General features: G+C 39.6%; 1 protein-coding gene across 3 annotated transcripts; it reads right to left on the reverse strand.

Annotated features, from left to right (window-relative positions):
• Window positions 1–798: 798 nt before the first annotated feature.
• On the reverse strand, window positions 799–19,828 carry PHF10 (PHD finger protein 10). 3 transcript variants are annotated; one of them, XM_075748614.1, is made up of 12 exons: window positions 19,193–19,828; window positions 16,304–16,410; window positions 15,619–15,749; window positions 14,749–14,826; window positions 13,238–13,371; window positions 12,974–13,123; window positions 11,676–11,785; window positions 10,022–10,175; window positions 7,450–7,605; window positions 2,589–2,697; window positions 2,114–2,302; window positions 799–1,003 (listed from the first exon to the last, which is right to left on the reverse strand). In XM_075748614.1, exons 1-12 carry the CDS (start codon window positions 19,811–19,813, stop codon window positions 918–920), a joined length of 2,025 nt encoding a protein of 674 aa, XP_075604729.1. In that variant the 5' UTR covers window positions 19,814–19,828; the 3' UTR covers window positions 799–917. The 3 variants fall into 3 exon arrangements, with proteins under 3 accessions (XP_075604729.1, XP_075604728.1, XP_075604730.1); XM_075748613.1 differs by having other exon boundaries at window positions 801–1,003; window positions 14,749–14,832; XM_075748615.1 differs by lacking the exon at window positions 7,450–7,605 and having other exon boundaries at window positions 802–1,003; window positions 14,749–14,832.
• Between the last annotated feature and the right edge of the window lie 1,002 nt (window positions 19,829–20,830).

Genomic DNA, 20,830 nt, shown 5'->3' on the forward strand with positions numbered 1-20,830 from the left:
GCAAGTATCTCCAGTAAAACTAATTATCAATGGCTTTTGAGTGTATTCAAGTTGAGGAGCCTGGGGTGAAGGAAGGAAAACCCAGTCAGTCACCTGAGGGGATGGATGATCTCTATTTTAACTGCTTGTGCTCTACACTGTCAGCCATCTGTCAAGCAGAGGTCTGTCCAGTCACTCACCACCTCTGCAGATCCATGACCTGAATCGAGTGTGTGTTACTTCTTCACTATTACCGCAGGCAGCATAAAGCCTTCAGCTGTCGTTACTTGTCAGTACGACATTTTCATTCCTCGTTAAAAGCAAGACAGCATATCGTTATCTTGAACTTGAGAGGTGTTTTCTTACACCTCCCTTTCTAGCTTTTTGTGATTGATTTTTATTTTTTTTAGTACATCTTTATGAGTAAGTCATTAGCTTGCAAAGAAAACTTCTGCTGAAAGAAATCTGCAGTACATGGTAAGGTCAGGTCATGCCCACTCTTCCTTGAAAGTTAGTTTTTCCAGGAGTATTTTTTTGCTTTGGTTGAGTCTCTGAAAATAACCAGTTGCTATGCAAATAGTGTATATTTAAATTGCTCTGTAATTTTCACAGAGCTTACTGATGAGTGCACTGAAATAAACAAGTACGTTACAATAATTTTATACAAATGGTGCATGTACAATTTAAATTTGATTACTGAAAGCCTTTTAAGTGGGAATTTGGCTTATCTATCTCTATCTAGACATCTGACAGGACATGATTAGTCACTTGTATCACCAAAAAAATCATTATATAGCCAAAATTAAAAGTTTATTTGGTAAAAAGGAAAAAAAAAAAAAAGTGGTATTGTTCCTCTTAAAGTGGTTGGTTAAATAGCACCAAAGTATCACTTTAATTTTTGCAGTTAAGTTTTGGACAGCAAGGGGGTTTAGGGTTTTTTAGCCCTCCTTGCTGTTTTTCCCCCTTCTTCCTCCTCTTCTGGGTACGGGAGAGTCTTTCTGACAACAATCACAAATCCAGCGACCTAAGAAAAGAAAGTTATCAATTATTGGGAAACTACCTTTGTTACTCACTCATCCAGTTACCAAACCCATGTCAGTTATTTCAGTGCAGTCAGGCAGCAGAGATTAAGCTGCTGGCTGGGGTTCAGCACCAGCCCTTGTACTAAAACTCATTTACTGAGGGAACAATAAAGGATGGAGCACAGAGCAGAAGCATTTAACTGTTTATAGTGCAACAGCTGGAATCATAAAGGCTGCTTTGGTAATTTTATACTTTTGTAAGCATATAAACTCTTTTGTTTAGATTCTGTCCTGAGGTCAGCCTGAAACTTAAATCGGCCACAGACCCTGTACTAAAGTGACAGCTAGTGCCAGTGCTTCCCAAAATGGGGAACGTACAGCATGTTTGAAGTACCATAGTTACAGAGAATACTGTCACTGCAGAACATGCAGCCACTGAATACTTATTCATGAACTAACTTACCATAGATGTAGTATTATGTGAAAAGCAACAGTACTACTACCAGTTACTTCTATGTCTGAAGCTTTCTTTACACTGCCTTGAGTTGGCCGGGTGATAGGAGTGACCCCAGGACAGTTAAAGGTACAGGCTGCCTGGCCCTAGGTACTTCAGTTCCAGCTTTGATGGTTAAGAAAAAAAATGGGAAAGAAGGGGTTTAAAAAGGTATTTACAAATATTGAGCATACTTTTTAATTTAGAAATGGAAATAATAGCACAAACACTTTATTAATGTGAAAGCTATACTCCAGCAATATGGCCTCTTTACAGGTTTCTTTTATGAAAAGAGGTGATTATTCTCAGTATTCTGTGGATATGGGAAAAAACCTACCACCTAGTTCTGAGTAAGTCTGAATTCTGTTGTAAAAGCCAATTATATTTCCTATACAGGAATTGCCAGGTTAAACTGTGCACAACCAAATACACAGAAATAAAGCTTATTAAAAAACCCTGGGTCCTACAGTGTGAATGCTTTCCTACAGTACTGCTTACTCCTACCCTTCGTGCTTGTCTTAAACTGTTCTTTCAAGAGCAGTGCATATATTAATTCTAGGAGAGAAGGCCCAGGACTTGGAGGAAGTGGGAAGGGAACTATTAACTCTTACTTTATTACCTGAAGGGATAGCATCAAGCCCCACACAAAAAGTGTGATAACCACGGTCACATACATCACAGAACATCATTTCTTCTTCATGGTGAGGCTGCCCGCATATAATGCATGTTTTACACTCCATACATTGCCAAGGATAAGTCTTAATCATAGCAACAAGCTCCGGGGTCATATCAAGGCAAGAAGGGTGGCCTAGATTAAAACCGATATTATTACTTTTATGTCTGAAATGAAATGTAAAATTAGTTAGACTGTTTTGCTTTTACAGAAGCTGAAGCTTAGCTCACCTCCTGGTGAGATCCCACACTGCGCTGAACGTGCCAGCACACGTAACATTAAATAGAGACGGAGTCTTAACGAAGGACAGAAAAGGCAATGGCACTGTTGGTACACAAGTGCAGTACACCAAGTATTTCCACAAAAAGATCTTGTCAAACGAACTCCCTTAGGAATCCACTTAGTGTATGCAGATACTTACCACTGTTGTCACACTGGGAGCAATGTATAAGAGCTTCAGCTTTTCCTTTCTTGTTGGACTCCTTACCCTTCAGACAAATCCCACATATAGCATTTGGAATGACCTTTGGCTGGAAGGGTAGAAGAGGGCTATAAATTCATTCCAGAAGAATTTACAGGTTTAAAAGGAAATCTCATATATCTCCTTAACTCTTAACTTAATGAACTGTTATGATGTGTGAACCTTAAAAAATATGACAACTGACAAGCAGCAGCACTGAAAAAAATTGTAATTACCTTCGTCAAATTTTGCATTTGGCACACAGTGAGTTATATGTAAATCAAATGAAGAAAAGCACATACGCGCTTCTTCCTATGAATTCATCAGCTAACATTCCCCACAATGTAAATTAAATGTGACATAGCATTAAAAATTTCAGTATTTTTTTCCCCAATATAGAATACTTCTTTATGAATCGCCATGCAGATTTCCTGTTTATGGAAGAAATTGAACACAATTTTCCATTTACAGGACATTTGTCCCTAAATAAAGAAAATTAATTACAAAAGCCATAAACTTGATTTTTGTATCTTTAGTTTCAAAATATCTGGTTAGCTATGCTGTACACGGCTCTGTTTTACCATTCTTTCTTGTATCCAGTCATAATCGCTATAAGAAATGCACACCTTTGCATTTATCTACAGGTTTACATTCATCATCTTTCTAAGTGATCATCTGGAGTGCATTTGGGTCCATGAGATCCACTTAAAAGGTCAGAGAGAAGCAGCTGGCTGCTACAATGAGTAACGTTTGTGTACGCGTTCTGTGTCCCAACCCAAGAGAGACCAACGGTTTTATCCAGGTGAGAACCAAGGAAGAAATAAGGCGTTACGAATTTCAGAAACATTTCAGGAGTTACATTGTTGAGCTTTGACCGCTGCATAATGAAATTAGTGACAAATGAGGTTTAAAATTTATAGTACTCACTGATGTTAAATCGACTAGTGCCAGAGTTTTAAAAAAACACGTAAATGTTGCTGCAAAGACGCAGCTATTAGAGGGAGCTGAAGGCATACCCTGTTTTCTAAGGACCTGAATGGCTTCTCAGTAAGCAAGAAGAGTCCCAGTCAACTACCAGCCACATGTGGGGAGACGAATCAAGTTTAGTTTTAAAATAAAAGTGAAAACAGAAATATATATAAAATATATATATATAAATTGCCAAGATCTTTTGCAATACAACTTCTCTTTAAGTGTGTTTATTATTTCCCAGCCAGTTTTTTCTAGCACCTAGCAAGACAATTAATATCTTGACTCATTTTTAAGTAGTCAGGATGCATTGCTTTAAGTTTTCTGAAGTTTTCTATCTACTTTTTAAGTTCAAGCATGGCTACAGTCTACTTCAAATTGTCTGGTCTAAAGAGTTTTAAGAAAACAAAACACCATACCAGATGTTTATAGGTAACTTCCTTCAAAAGATGACAGAGGCATTCATACAGACTTTTTTTTTTTTTGCTTATTTATTTTAAAAAAGCAGAGTCAACCTGGTTTATACATAAATATAATAAAACAATAAAAGTCTAACATTCACAAACATCTCTACAAAATAATAAATATAATGGAAGCAAAACCACACATAAACTCTTTTACTGTTAACTATACTATGTGTCCTACATGTATACCTTTATACCCTGCTCCTCCCAACAAAAGTGGCACATGCTTAAACCTCATCAGTGTTGCAGCATTTACCCTTCTGTTGTTTAGGCTACATTCTAATTTTTTTTAATTGTGTTTTTATCTATTTCTAAGTAAACCAAGCCTTTCTAGAATAGCAAGTGCACTTTTCTAATCAGACTTCTAGTTTGTTATGGATTTGTATTTTACTGCCTTTAACATACAGCAGCATACTCCAGCAAAACTAAAGTGAGCTACTTTTCGGTCACTGTACCTGCGTTAAGGTATGTGCAGTTAACACTCTGATACACATAACTCTAAAGTTAGACACTGATATAGATGCATTTATTAACAATGCTTCCATCTAGTCTTACTTCACTAAATTGTGTTCATTAGAAATCGTGCATGTTGGGGGGGGGGGGTGAGAATCACAGCCTATTAATAATAAAATTCCAACAGTATGGAAGTATTTTTACAAAAATGAAAAAAAATTAAAAATGCAAGACTATTCACATTTCAAATCAGTTCAAGTTCTATCACCATAAATGGCTTTTAGAAAAGCTATGAAAAAAGTCTATCAAATCCAAATGGGAAGTCACAATATCCCATCTGATTAGAGTAAATTTTGCTTTCAATGTCCTCATCTTATTGGGATGAGGAAGGGAGACAAAATGAATGCAGAGTCAATGATGACTGCCTGCTCTGGAGGGTTTCACTTCCATGCTGCTGTGCTGCAGCTCTCAAAAGAAGCATTCCAACTACACCATTTTTATAAGGTCCTATTCTGAAAGCAAAGCGTTCCATTCTCATATACAGTGACCCGAAGCAGAAGTGTTGTAAAATATAGTTTCTCAATACATTTCAGTTTTATGTGCAAAAAATCTCCTGTACTTTTAACAGTACCCTGTGTGTGCAATTGTAGTAGCCAGTCCTGCAGCAACAAAGACTCACTACATGACAAAATGTAAAAGACACGCTAACCGTTCTTTGTTAAAGAACTGACAATAAAAATGGCTCCATATAAAATACATTATTTCTTTTACTCAAAAATAACTCAGTGGAAATGTGTGAATCCTGTAATACTCATAATGTGGCTATAACTATAACATTTGCATGTTGATGCCATAGCAATTATCCTTCAATTTTAACTACATGTAACCAAAAAATTACTGTCCTACAAAAATAGTCAAATATTAGAGAACAATACAGAACAAAAGTATTACAAAGATTTAGAATTCACAGGGACAACATTTTAAATCAGTTAAGCTTTCAGCTCAAAGTGCCTAAACATTTAGGCACATATGGTATATCATTATCTGGTGTTTTTATAGACTAACAAACAAGAATCTTTCTGTCTTACCAATTAAAACAGCTCATGTAATTTGGTTTACTGAAAGCCTTTAAACGTTCCCACAAACAAGAAAGCCAATTCTCTCCCCCTCCCAACACAACATCACAAGTTTTGACTTATCAACTGCCCGATGGCTGATGCAGGCAGGGTACACTGACATTGCAAAGATGTGGCACTGTTAGTTTACAGTAATACCTTGTTACTAACACAATCGGTGATTTTGAACCACTGCGTAATTGCTCTGGGAATCCATTTTCAGAATGCAATGCTGTATACTGCCATTTCTCTTCTACAATTAGAAGTTCAGTTGCAAAAAGTTCTGCTCCATCAGTCCTCTCTCTATGCATTCAAAAGGCCATTAAGTAGATCGGACTAATCAAACACTCAGGTATTTCACAGCTCAGTGAAACTGCTGTAAACCAGTGGCACACAATGTCAAGTTAAACAAAGCCTAAAAAAATTCAAGCTCCATCTTTGGATTTCATGTTCATGGGAATATTGGTATGCATTCTGCATCTACAACAATTTGCAAAGTTACATATAAAAAAATATACATATGGTACCACAGTCTAAATCTCCATAGTTTGCATATTCTTAGTAAGTTCCTGAAAAGAGAAAACGCAACTGGAGTTTGCTATCTGCTACGAACTTGTACAGATACTGTATGTAGAGAAAATTTATCAAAGCTGTCCGATTCTTGCTGGAAATTAGCTTCTTAAGGTAAGTTACAGTTTATTTACTGTTAACTTGGTAAACACAGATAGTAAATATTTATGAATATAAAATGCAAGTCATCAACAGCTCACTTTTGCTGAGACAGTTTCTCAATCTGTATGATCTCGTCACTGACAAAAATGTTCCTTTTTCCATAGCCTCTCTTAACAAGCATTCCTGATTGCTAAATACTAAACCTCATCTTAATGTAGTGTTTTCCCTCTTTATGAGTCTATTCCTGCTCCCACGTAAGTCAATGGAAAATTCTCATTCCTTTCAGTGGAACAGGACTAGGCAATAACATGCTTTAAAAGCATTACATCATGTTCAGATCCTCTCTTAGTATGCAGAATAATAATAATAATACATAAATAATGTATGTCAATTCCCACTTCTTCTGAAAAGTATTTTTATTGTAATCTTATTTTTATTTTTTGAAATTATTATAGAGTAATACTGATGATTTGGGTCTTAGGTTTGGCAATCACTGCTCGACAGCTGAAATGTTTTAACATCCTCACCAAGTTTATAGCTTGGATAAAAGCATATTGCCCAGAAATGTTTCTACATAGTATGAACTACATAAAAAGCTATTTTCCATATACTTTTAAAGTGGTTACGTAGTGTTGCCTATACAACTGTAGTAAGCCTCTTGCCTTCCATCCTATACATCATAACATCTCAGGATGAAAGACTGTCTTTAAAATGAACGTCATAACAACATGTTCAGCCACATAGCTGCACTTTACAGCACTGATCTCTTGATATGCTGCCATACGAAACAGTAGAAATAAAAAAATGGATACTGAATGCTAGTTTTGAACTGACAAGTAATTCTGACTGCTATGTTAAGGCAGACAGAAAGATGCAGAGTTCCAGTGATAAATCCACAATGGATTTTTCTGGTGTTACTGCCTGGGAATCTGAGACATTAACAGAAACAGAGGCCACTGTATAGCTAGGGTAAAGGAAAGCCCCACGTGAAATAAAAGCAAAAAGGAAGTAAGGAAGCAAACAGATGGAGCACACAACAGGAGAGCAGCTAGTGAAGTACAGCAAGCAGAAGTTCCATATTATTGAAAAAACAAGTATTTCAGGGAGAGGCTGGTCAGTAAAGTTCAGTCAGGGGCTTTTTTCTTCTACCTTGTACCCAGGAACTGATTTGGATAATACAGAACGTTTGGAACCATCTTTTCTTGGAGTAGCACTTTTGTCTCTTGTTTTTTGTCTTCCCTGAAAAGAATCCTCCTGGTTGTCTGTGGCGCAATCACCTTCAGATACATTGCCAGACGAATTGTCCTATAATAAAAATACCATAGCTATATTTTTTATTTTTTGGATAGACAGACAAGTCTTTCCTATGCCCCTTAGAGCCAACTAAGATCAGAGAAGGATGCATCTTTCCTTCTGCAAAAGCATGGGGTACATCACAATCTAGAACACTTTTGCTCATAACATTCATTATCTATTATTTCTCATGCTAAGATACTGGCATCAGCAATAGCAGTCATGTTTTCCAGTTGGTTTTGACACCAGAGTGGGGAGCACAACAGTGTAATTCTCTGAACGGTTTTCCTTTAAAAGTCAGCAAGAAATCCACTATATGCAAGATGCTGTTTACAAAGTAAAGGGCCAGCAAAAAGTTACAAGTGCCCTTGCCATGCATTTAAAGTGTACTACCAAATAGCACTGCCTTGAATTAAACATGTGAAGGTTTTTTCTGCCACCCTCATCTACTATTTTCACCAGGAGCAATCTAAATATTTAATTTGGATTGCAGCAGCAGGATGCCATCAAAGGCAAAACACACTTCAATATTTAATACAGAACCAAACAAGAGAATTAATGCTGCAGTTAAAGCATTTTTTTGAAGAACGGGGAGGCAAGAAAGAGGGGAAGAGGTTCAAAGAGGACAAAAGATCAATGTAAGCATAATTAAGAGCAGCAGCACAAGATTTTTCTCAGAAAAGCATTAATAAAGGCCTCCGAAAAGCAATATGATTAATCGCATTTATTACAATAAAAACCAAAAGGCCAAATAATGGTGCCCTGCAGTAAAAGGCACTCTGTACAAACATAAAGTAATCAGCCTATGCCCCAGAGCCTAAAATCAAACCAGACAAAACAGACACAGGGCAAAGGGAGGAGTATAGCACAAAAGCAAAGCAACCGTGTGGCAACAAGAAATGGTATGTTTCATTGTTATTTTAGGGGAAGGGTTATTCAGGACAGGTCCATTAGAACACTATGGAACAGGAAAATTGCTACCTGACTCCAACAACGGGGAGGGTGAAAAAGGAAAAAGCATATTGTAGGACTCACCAGGGAGATCTGACGAATGGTAGGTAGCCCAAAACTCAGGGAAAGAGGCCTGACAATTGCCCTCCTTTGTATTCAACAGATATTTTTCCCAAACAATATGCCCCAATGACTAGCAAAGAACCCCTGCTCCTATAGCCAAAACCACTTCAAAGCAATCTCATTTTAAATTTTCCCTACACTCTTCCAACAAAAGGACATTTTCCCCTCTGCACTGTGTCACCAAAAAGACTTCTGAACTTCAGTGAAAAAGGAAAGAATAGTCTGCTCAGTCCAGTTACTTTTCTTTACCATAAAGGGGAACGGAAGTCAGTGGAAAAGGGAACTGGGAAGAAACGGTTAAAGACCAACTGTAAAAAAGCTGGAGTACAATTAAACCAAAATTTTGAATTTACATTTAGCACACTAAGTTTATATGATTTCTTTTTCTCAAAAAAATGCAAGCAGAAAGGGCGTAGTAACAACTGTCTCTCCCTTGTTAGCCTACAAGCTGACTCCTTCCTTTCTTCTTCAGTCATGAGTATCTTATGAACATTCAAAAAATGTTTGTATGGCAAAATTTAGCATTATATATACCCACCATCTAACGTTCATCAGCTGAACTAGAAACTGTTAAATGCACCTGTGATTTTACATTCTTTCTCTTAAAATTAGGGTTAAACTTCTAGAAAGTGGTTGTCACCAACCAACCAACTACACCAATGTACCAATGGTTCACTTGTACTCAGACAGCTCATCTGAAGCTCAGCTGCTCCTGAGCACTTAAAACACTATCAAGGTAGGTACATGAAAGTTTCCCTTAACTTCCAGTAACAGTTAATTTTGCGTTTGCATGAATAGAGAGAACATAAACATCTTTTTAAAGATGTATCATAAAGTAAAAAAACAGTGCTTTTTACATTCTCTTTAAATTGGAATAAAGTAACTGGTTCTATATTGAGTACTTCCTACTTCTACATCACAAGAAGAAAAAGTTATCAGGCTGTCAATACCTTTGCTTTAGTGACAGATTCTGTGGCACTTCAATACCAAAATACACTGTGACTTGAACTACAGTGTTCGTTCCCCTCAGAAATGCCAGAAACTTCCCCTTGGGAAAAAAGGGCATAACAAAGAGCTGCGGTTGGGAAGATTGTTCAAGATTTCTTTTTTTAAAAAAGGAAGAAAAGGCCTGAAATGTCAAATATTTGTTTGATTTACTTTAAAAATGGATCAAACAGAAAGCTGGAGAGCAATGTTATAAAATAAAGGGAAGGACTAAAAAAGGGAGAACGCTTTTAGTTTACAATTCTCCTTCATTTTGTAAATGTTAAAGACTCTACTAAGAAACTGCTGAAACTAACAAAATTGAAGGGAAAGGATTTTTTTGTTGAAGAACACTTTCAATTTGTCTCACCGAATTGCCTTTGGGTTTCCGTTTTTCATCACCTCGCCCTTCCTCTGCATCATCTGAATCTCCATCACTGTCTAACGCAGGCAGCTCTGGATCCAAAGGAGGTTCGTAAAGAGCTGTGTTTAATGGCAAGTAACGAAGTTCATCTGGAGAGTATCTAAAGTTAAGACATAAATAAAGAAATTCTATTAATTCATGTGTACTTTATGCATAAGTACTAAGTCACACGGCATACAAGGACTTTGATGAGAAAAAGTAAGAAAATCTCCCTTTTTTCAGGAAGGCAGATAAAAACATGGAGTTCTGAAAAGATAAGAAACATACTAATTCTTCCTCCCAAACACGGTACCATCTAGTACTTGTCTTCTTTGTACAACAGATACTTGTGGAACACAGGAAGAGTATTATTTGCAATGTTCCAAACCTACATAATCATAAGAGGTCACGGAACCCCTAAAAATCTTTAGCCAATCCACGTTACTACACCCAACAGACTATACACTTTGTTCATAAATGTACAGTGCCCACACAGCACGTGCACAACATTTCTACCCCTGGGCACACGAACAGCTAGGGTCCAAAGCAAAGTAAGTAAAGAATATAGCTATACATCTGAGTTCCTTGATTATTGAAGGAGAAAAAAAAATGCATATAAAAATATAATTTAAGAAGAACATTAAGATCTCAACATATTGCTTATAGCCATATACAGCTTAACACATGTAATCTACCCTTTCTCTTTTAACCTTAAATACGAAGAAAAAAAAGTGAAAGTCCTCTTACTATTAAGGACAGGCATTGTAAGTGGTTGGATATTATTTTGACGCATATTTTGAAAGGTTGTGTCCTTCATTAAGGAGGATAAGCAGTTTCACTTGCAGCTTATAAGTGCAAAATAAACAAGATATCTAGTATTTTTAGTTCAATTAATTTAATAAAATTGAAGCCCTTCAAGAATGTGCTGTAACATGCAAACTTGGGGTGGGCTGTATGCACACACACTGGAATGTGCGAGATATATGCAGATAAAGAGCTTCTCTAAAGAAAACTGTGCATGCATGGAATGAGTACCATCTCTGTTGTACAGATGGTAAGACTTAGGCAACAATTTTCAAATCAGTATGTATTTGTCAAATGGGAGCACGCCACCAGGTAAAGTCTTAAATTTGTGCAGACAGCCAAGTACACATTTTTTATGAAATATAAAGATCCAACTAGCAATACCTTTCTCTCTGACTTACAAATCCAACATTAAACTTAGCCCAGTAAGACTGTCACACAGAAAACATGTAATCACAAGCCAGCATTACAACATTTTGAAACAGCAACATTAATCTTAGCACACATGCAGAGGCACATGATAAGCAAACACATGAGGTGAGCAGGAGTGAAATCAATGTCTCCTTTTACCACAGTAAGTATCTGAGCAGGCCAATCTCAGGCACTGCAACACATCAGCAGAGACAGTACTCTTGCAGTCAGTGCTGTTTTGCTGACAAAAGCTGTCACGCTACGCCTCTATTAGACTAGCAAGTGTATCAAACATAAAATGAATTCAAAACCTTACAGTAAATACACTGAAATGTTTTCCATCTGCTAGAAGTAGAGAAAATAGATCAGTGCAACAGAATCGGAAGTTAGGATGCTTTTAAAATACCTTTTGTAGTACTCCTGGAACTGGCCGGGTATGAGAGCCACTGGATAAGGACTAACCTTTGTTCTCTCTGTAGGTAAGATTTTGTATTTCCCTTGAGGCACCTGGATAATCTGTATTGTTTAATACAAAACAATGACGTTTTTGTTTTACATAAAAACTTTTGAGCCTTCTTCACCATCTACCCTCCCAAATATTTTTTAACTAGCCAGTTTTATTGGTTGGAACAGCTACCTGAGCTCTCCCATAGGAAATCCAATTTATTAAAACAGTAAGAGATCCCACTCACAAAACAGTATTATGGATTAAGTCCAATCACTGAGTATCTAGTGACCTGAACAAATATGAGGTAAGACTACTTCTAACAGTATATTATGTAAAAGAATTTAAAAATTACAATCTAACAATTGAAACAGTAAACATTCATTTTTGTGATTGGCATCTTTAGCATGTTGGCATCTTTACCATTGTTGGTCCACATTGGTAGAGGATAGCAAGAACATGTCCATCTAATTCTGAAACCAGACTGTACTATAAAAAAATCCCATTAATAATACAAATATATGGAAAGGAGAAGCTTACACAGAAGCCTTCTTTCCCTTAGAAAGAAATAAAACTAATTACCCACTATCTTGTCTATAACATGGGTCAATAACAGAAAAGCATAAACTTTCCATAATAAACTGCCATGTAATAATTTGCATAGATAAAATTTTTACTTTACTGTCTTTACACAAGCAGAACAGACCTGCTTCAAAATGCCAGCTTATTTTTTTTAAATCAGGCACAGAAGCATGAAATATGTCTAATAGAAAAATAATATAACACCTAACAAAAACAAAGGCATAACACTGACAGGTAGCATTCTTTTAGAGGATAAACAATTTACTTTTTTACTCTAGGTATTGTTCAGGCAAAATTTTGGAGGTGTTCCAAAAAAGAATTAGCCATTTACATGAATAGATACAATAGCAACAGAAGCTTCTTAGTAACCTGAACATCTCCCTCAGTTTTATGCTCCTACCTTCAGATTAAAGACATGACAACAAAGTAACACTGAAATTTTTAAAACTTCCTGAGACAAGTATTTTCAAGTTTTTAAAAAAGTTTTCACATTAAACATATTTGAGATTAGTATTTTTAGCAGTATTACTCATTTAACAGCAAATCTGTTTAAGTCCCTACATGACTGAAACAAGACTAATCAAACCTCTTGATAATAAAATAGTACCAAAACCAACTTTATTAGAAGAAGCAAGGAGCTACCTATTGACATTGATAAGAAAATTAAATCTGCCTACATGTGTCTGTAAATCAAAATAGGCTCTTCTTTCTTCCATCCGCTCTCGGTTTAAATTGCTGTTGAATTCTGCAGCTTTCTTGGCAGCTTTTTTAATATATTCTGGAACTTTACTGGCTTCTACTTTCTGTGTGTTCTGCTGCTGCATTTGCTGGAATAAAAACAATTTTATTAATTCACATAGATTTCACTATCAGTTTGAGAACAGCCTTTTCTTATACTCCACATTTTACAGATCTGGTTCACTTATATGCTAGCTACTTACAGAGTACTCTTTATAATGATCTGTTATTCGCTGACGTTCTTTCTCTTGCAGTATAACAGAATACTCAGCATGTTTGGCAGGGTATTCTTTAATCATAAGATCAATTACTTCATCACTACGCAAAGCTGTTAGACCTAAAATAGATAAAAGTAATAATGATGCTATCTGGTAAAATTAACTGTAGGTTATTTATATCCCACAAAATTCAAGTTTTTGGGCAGCTAAAGACAACAACCTGCTGTGCACGTGGCTTCTCTCTCTCAAGGAGGAATGAACTTGTGCTATTTAGCTTTCACAGCTGACGAGGAGTTTGCTTCCACTCAAGAAGCCGAGGCTGATTTCATTTCTTGCTTACAGCTACTGACCCCTTCACATTGACTCGGGCACCTACTAAACTCCCCTGTGAGGCAGAACCTTTGTTCTATGCAGGACCTGGTGAACTGCTAGTTTCAGTTTCCAATATTGGTGAAGTGGTAGTTTCATTAACTTGCAGAACCTAAGTGAAATTATGAGGTTTACATAACCTCGCTACACAAATCAAGGAAGAATCACTGTGAGGGCAATTTAGAGTAGCAAACTGCACAAAGACCTGTCTCCTAATTAAAGTATTTGAAGTTCAGAAGTCAGAATGCCTCAGTTTGCAGCTACAATGCAGAACTCCTCCTTTAAAGGTTCCACCTAATCTCCAAACCTTGACAACAGAATGGAGGTTGATTTATGCTACTATCACTGATTATAAATATAACCTTAAAAATAGGAATAGTTAACACAGCACACATCTCTACTGGATATACAGCATTTTGCTTCTACTGATAAAAATTACATACTGTTCTCTCCTGCAAATTTAAGTTTAAAAAGAAATAAATAAATCAAGAGAGCTGGCTGGTGAGAAATAAAGGTGGTAGGCCAAAGACCATCAGTATATAAAATGACATAACATTTGCACAGACCTTCGATACACAGAAGAAAACACAACAGCCATAATCTCTAACATGCTTCAAGTCACAGGTATTAGCAGAGGAAGAAAAAAAAAAACCTTAAAAGTTCTTTCAATATAAGCCACATCGATGACATTGTTCCATTTCAAGTACATTAAAATGCTTTAACATACACCCTTCTAACATATAAGTTTAACCGTATAAGATACGCTAATGTTTGCTGAGTTCCAACTAACTCAGCAGAACACCACCAATGTACTTTTTAGTTTGAAGAATTAAGGTATTCTCTTTTCTAGAAGAAGAAAAAGGTTCTAAAAGTTAATTTACAACATAGAAGGGATTTTGCTAAGTAATTAGAAGAGATCCAAAATTTGGGGTTTTATAATACATCTGGAATACTGATACCTCATAGCCAATCTACACAAATTAAATATTAAGTATAATCCAGTTTTCATTTTGGAATTTATGTTTTCAGTTGAGAGTGACGTAATCCTCCTCTACCAAACCAAATCACATTTCAGTGTGTCCTATTTTTAAAACTGTAACAAGAAATCTAACAATTTGTTTTCTTACCTAGTGTGCACTGAGTCTCTGTGATAACATTTAGTTCTCTGAGGTAGAGTTTCTCCTTGTGAGATAGATCTCGTCTTTCTAAATCTCCAAGGAAAACAAACAAAAAAAAGCAATAAAAAATGTGCGCAGTTACTCAAACTCCCCCATAAACAATGCCAAAGTATTTTGACAATTTTATTTCCAGGCAGTGAGAGTCTGTATTATACTACTATTCCTACAAACATGATAATTTTATAAATTAGTTTTAGATTTAATATACACTGTAGGGCCATGGCCAATTTTTCTGAGTACCCTGCCTGTATTTATAATTTACAGGAATACTGAAGAAACTTGATATATGAGCTTGGATGCAGAAAACACTATCAAGCATGGAAGGTACATTCTTTTTTTTCTTTTAATACGCTTTTTAAAAAATAAATTCCATAACAAAAGAACTAGATTTGACAAGTCTGAATAATGAAGGCTCAAATTCTAGAACCTCCCCAATCAATTTTTTTAAATTCTTCTACAGTGTAGAAACGCTGCCACAATTCAAGAAACAGAAAATAGAGCTATATAGTAAGAAATCACCAACAAAACACCTAAAAATAAATTTGAGGTCAGTTTTCAAAAGGTACTTGCTGATCTAAGCCCCAGATCAGACTTGCTCACAGATTGTCAGTGGCAATACCAAAAAGTCTCCAGTTACTCCGAAAAATGCAGGATAAATTTTCAATATGCCAGTAACAAAAAGTACAACATACATAATTCAGATCTACTTTTGCCAGGGTCTTTTTTTATCAGTTGGTTCATGCTGTAGTCAAAAAGACAAATATTACATCCAAACTATACAAAGATGTTTTAGAGGACAAACTTTAAAAACACAAATACCTGGATATTTTCTTTTAAAGGAAGTCACACCCAAATATTCACTGACTTGCTCCTGAAGCATATAGTATTCTCCTGTTTCATCTGGTGGCCACTTGTATTCTATTAAGTTTTCAGCAGGAAAATAGCTGTATCTAAGCATAAAAAAAAAAGATAGAACAAAGTAAAGAATTCTTAAGGATACTTACATTTCCAGAAATTCACTAATTCCTATTTATGTCCATGAACAACATCTATGAAGTTGGACAAGCACTTTAGAATACTGCATCCTGTTAATCCATTTCAAAGTCATTTAGCTATACCCCACTTCACATATATTTCTCCAAACCAGCATTCACCAATATGCTGAGACAGATTTTGAAGAAAGGGATATTCATGATAGCAGGCAGGACACCAGGAAAAGCAGGTACTACAGTGTCAAAATTAATTCCAAAAATATGTAATATTTTAAAAACATGTAAGCTGTACTTCTGATTGCAAATTAAGATGCATCACATTTTGTGTCATTCTAAATGTCTAAAAATATGCTGGAAGAAAAAGACAGCAAGCTACTCATAGGACATTGCCTCGATTCAGAAAGATAAATGAAGAATATACAAGCAAAGAAAGAAGAGCTAATACTTAAGCATATCAAACAATACAGTAAGACTAGCAATAAAAAAGCGGGAATTGTAAAAAATGGTATTACCCAAGGTCCTGACTAGAAGTTTCACAGCTCCGAGAACTGTCCCCTGAGCCCATACGTCGTCTTTTGGACGGCTGGCTGCCGTCATTGGAATTTTCTTCTGTGTCATCCTGAAATGACAATTAAGATAAGTATTTAAAAAGTTAACAGTATTCAGCGGATTATTTAAAACATAAAAAAATATTGCAAAGCAATCCACAGTTTAAATATACTCGAACTACTGAGCTATTTAACTCTTTACAAACAACTCCTCCAACAGTTTACACAGCAAACTACTCGTTGCTATAAACTAGCTGCAGGACACATAGCGGCACAGAAGGAGAATTGGGTAGTTTCTCACCTGTTGTGTAGGTGGAGCACTGAATAGACAGAGCTGTGGCTGTCACCACCAAGTTCATCATTCTTGATGTAAACTACCTATGGTATCAGCACAGCCAGACAGCTGTAGACCCAGCAAACTTCCCTCGCTGGTGACAGTCAGGGCCAAGACTAACTCACTTAATCAGGCTAGCTCGCAAAAGCAAGGGCAAAGCAAAACCACCAAGCCCTTGCTGAGAGCTGATACTTATAAAATCAAGGGAAATATGACCAAAAGCAACACAGGAGTTTATAGACATACAGTTAAAATAAAAGGAATGGTATACTGTTTACAAAAAGATGATTACAACAAGTAGCAAAGACTTGTCTTTTTGCAGGGGTGGGGAAGAGGGAAGAAGTTGTATTACAACAGATACAGAAGACAAATTTTATCTTCAGGACAAAGCTATTACAAGGGAACAGTGAGACATTAACTTACAGGTGTTACTATTCAGATTTCATGAGCTCTATGTATAGAGAAAGATAATCAAGGGTGAAGAAATTAAAAAAAAAAAAAAAAAAAAAAAGAGTTCTGTAAAATCTAGCAGACCAATGATTCCATTGGCCTTCTTGTGCTTTTCACTGCTTTGTTGTCTAATAACGCTATACAACTCCTACCTAGTACTCATCATCAACAACTCTCAAAGTGTTTCGTGATCACCCTTGCATGATTATAATTGAGAAACAGAAGGCAGAAGTGTTCAAAGGAATTGCCTATTGTCACCAGAGCCAAGAAAAGATAGCTCTAAGTAAGCAAAACTCTGAAGTGGAATAGTAGGAAAGAATCACGTTTCATAATTTTTGTGAAAAGTTTAAGAAAGAAGAATTAACCTGTCAGAATTAAATGGATCAAGCCCACAATTACACTTACGTATTAAGTATATGACCAGAACAATATTAGGTCCACCATTTACTAGAATGAAAGACATTAGCTGTTTCATGTATCACTTGAAATATCATTAAAAAAAGATTCCAGCAAAAGAGAATACATTACTTTTGTTATGTAACATTTCACATTACTACAATCAAGACAGGCCACAGGGAAATACCATTTGTCTTCTGTATTTTTGGTTTATTTCATGTTTTTCACAATTCTTTACAATTTTTTTTCTTTCTTGTGGAGTAGTAAGAACAGTATTTTTCATACAGTAAGAGCAAAAACTTAAAAGCAAAATTTAATGAAACTGTACTTTCTTAATGCAGCTATACTTAACGAATCAGGTAACACCTGCATTAGGTATTACTAATAATATTCTTTCCTAATATTGCTAAGAATACCCTGTATAAACTTAGACAAACCAAGCAGCAGTCTCCAATCAAAACAAATATCACACTAGAGTATTTTGTAAAACAGCTATGTCTCATCAGCAGTTGATCTCTACTTCCCACACAGAACATTAATGCACTCCAAACCTTTTCAACTACTAGACAAAAACATGCACAGGCCCAAAGCTATGCTTTGCTATACCAAAGCTACCATGAGACTTCAAAACATTTTTAATAGATAGATCTCAACCTGACAGTTAAGAGGAAGTGCCTCGCATTAGTTTCTCCTTTTGCCTTGAAATTTTCTTTTATTAAATCCAGTATAGCCAAAAAATACAAGCACCCATACCACGGGAGAGATGAATGTCCTCTATTTCCATCTTTGCTTTCTTACGTGCTGAAAACTTCAGCAAATTCAACCACACAGGCTCAGAGACTAAAACAATCTAAGAAATGAGTGTGTTGCAGAGGACTTCACAGAAAAAACGACATTTGCATTGCAATTTAAGTCACACTGTAGTTCAACCACTGTTATTGCACCAAAAATAATAATTAGGGACAGTCTTGTGGCTTTCTTTACATAGAAAGTCAAACAAACCAGCCCCTTCTTCCCTGGTAAACACGAGTTTCTGTAAAACGCCTGTTAGTCCTTACAAAATAAGGTTACATTATGAATTCCTGGTACGTTTATCAACTATAAGATCTACGTAACGACCCTTTATTATGTAACCGGAAAGCCAGAGTTACGAAGCTGTCTTTCAGAAAGTAACTGCCAATCTGCATTCGAGCGTGGGCGCAGAAACAGCAGCAAGTACTCGGTGCCACAAGCCCAAGCAGAGCCTGGGACGAGCGGGTACAATCTAGCAGGCCTACGCAGAAGAGCCTGCGACTAGACCCAAACTTTGCGGGTGCGACGCTGGGGCGCTGCCGCGGTACGGAACGAGCCGCCGCGCCGGGCCCGGCCCGGGGAGGCGCGTAAGGACTTTTAGGAAGGAGACCGGACGCCGGGCACCCAGCGGGGCTTCGCCCCCGCCCCCGAAGTTCGGCCAGGGCGCGGGAGGGCGCCAAGCCCCCGGCGAGACGCCGCCCGCCGCCGCCCGGCTGCCCTGTGAGGCGAGAGGCGAGCCCGGGGCGGGAGGGTCTCAGCACCCACGCGGGGGGGGGGGGGACGACGGGACCGGGCGAGGCCTCCCGCCGAGGCGACTGTTGCGGCGCAGCCTCAGGCCGCCGCGCCGGGCCCGCAGCCCCGCAGCCGCCGCCCGCTCTCACCTTCAAGGACTGGGCGCCGGGCGTGGCCGGGTCGCTGTCGCAGAGGCGCGGGGACAGGACGGCCGCCATGACCGCCGCGGGGGCCGCCGCCGCCGGCTGGGCGAGGAGAAGCGCCGCCGCCGCGCGACCCGGCCTCGCGCCGCGCCCGGCTCCGCCTCCCCTCCCCCTGCGGGGGGTGGCAACGGCCCCTACCGGCCAGCTCGCGCACGAGCGCGGCGGCTCGCGCAACTCCTGCTCCGCCCCCCTCCGGGCAGCCCGCGGCGACCCCGGCCCGCGCCGCCGGACCGGCACCCGGCCCGCCCCGCCGCCGCGCGGGCCCAACGCCGGGGCCCCGCCGCCGCCACCGCTGCTGCTGCTGCTGCCGCCGCCGCGCCCTCCTCCTCCTCCTCCTGCCGCTCGGGCGGCCGCGCGGCCCGGCCGCGAGCGCGGAGCCGATCCGCCTCGGTAGCGCTTGGGCAGCAGCGCGGGGCGGAGGGGCAGCATCCCCCCGCGGTGCTCAGCGCCGAGCGCCGCCGCCGCTGACCGGCGCGGGAGCTGGCACCCAGCAGGGCTGGGCTGCTCCGCCGCCCGGCTCCCGTCTCCGGGAACGTCAGGCGGGGACGAGCTACGTTTGTGAACCATCAGCCCCCGCAGGAGGGGTGTACGGGGGGCGGGGGGCGCACTCGGAGGAGCCGGCACGAGCGCGCTCGCCCCTGCGAGGAGGGCGCTTGAAGCCGGCCCCGCCGCTGCGCGGAAGCGCCGACCCAGCTGCGCGCCGGGCGGCGCCGCCGCGTCCCGCTCCCGCCGTTACGGCCGGGCGAAGGCGGAGCGCGGCCCATCCCCGGCAGGAGAAGAGACCCTCGTCCCGCCGGGGCGGCGCGCGCGCCCGCCCGCTCGCACGCGCGTTCCGTGGCCGCGCACGGCCCCCGCCCCGGCGAACAAAGCGCAAAGCCGCTGCCCGGCGGCAGCCCGGGCCGCCGCTCCCGGGGACTCGCCTCGCTGCGGGGGGGTGCGCCCACCCGCTCCCCGGACCTGGGGCTGCTCCCCGGGCCTCGGGCTTTGCCCGGACGCGGCTCCAAACGCGCTGCGAGCCGAGCAGGCCAAGGGGTGTTCGGAAGCACCACCGCCCGCCTGCGTTCACTTCCAGCCCTTAACAATACCACGGGCACGGGAAAGGCTCCGTTTCCACACACGGCACTTCCAAAAGCGGTTGTCTACGCACTTCACAGATCTGCCAGAGTCTTATTTTTCAAAACATCATACTTGACTGGTCCATAATTGGCAAGGACAGCATCGACAGCCTCATCACCGACCCCATCATCCTGCTGCCGTTGCCATCAGAAGCCGTGCCTGAACGCAGCTGATACTTAATGCGAGTTTAAGGCGCTGGGAAGCTAATGACTGAACTTACGCTTCAAGGCAAACGACTGGAAATTTGCACAAATTTCTAAGTGCGCAAAACACAGCTTCCCTTCCAGCCAGGTTTCTACACAGACTGGCATTTTATCAAAGACACAACTAGAAAAAAACTGAACATTGCCTTTTAAGAAGTGCGTGCTTTTAAGAATACCAATACCTGCAATTTATTGTAAACATTCATTAACAGTTCTAGGCATGCAACAGACAAGCAGCATTCAAAATTTTGCTAAGTTTGGCCTC

Source organism: Balearica regulorum, chromosome 3, assembly GCF_011004875.1.
Source record: "Balearica regulorum gibbericeps isolate bBalReg1 chromosome 3, bBalReg1.pri, whole genome shotgun sequence".
Taxonomy (NCBI): domain Eukaryota; kingdom Metazoa; phylum Chordata; class Aves; order Gruiformes; family Gruidae; genus Balearica; species Balearica regulorum.

Coding starts and splice junctions, on each gene's coding strand:
- PHF10 (XM_075748613.1), bottom strand. CDS start 19,813: ATGGTTCACAAACGTAGCTCGTCCCCGCCTGACGTTCCCGGAGACGGG. Junction 16,411..19,192: donor CCGGCGCCCAGTCCTTGAAG/GTGAGAGCGGGC, acceptor TTGTCATTTCAG/GATGACACAGAAGAAAATTC. Junction 7,606..10,021: donor GGAAACCCAAAGGCAATTCG/GTGAGACAAATT, acceptor TTTTTATTATAG/GACAATTCGTCTGGCAATGT.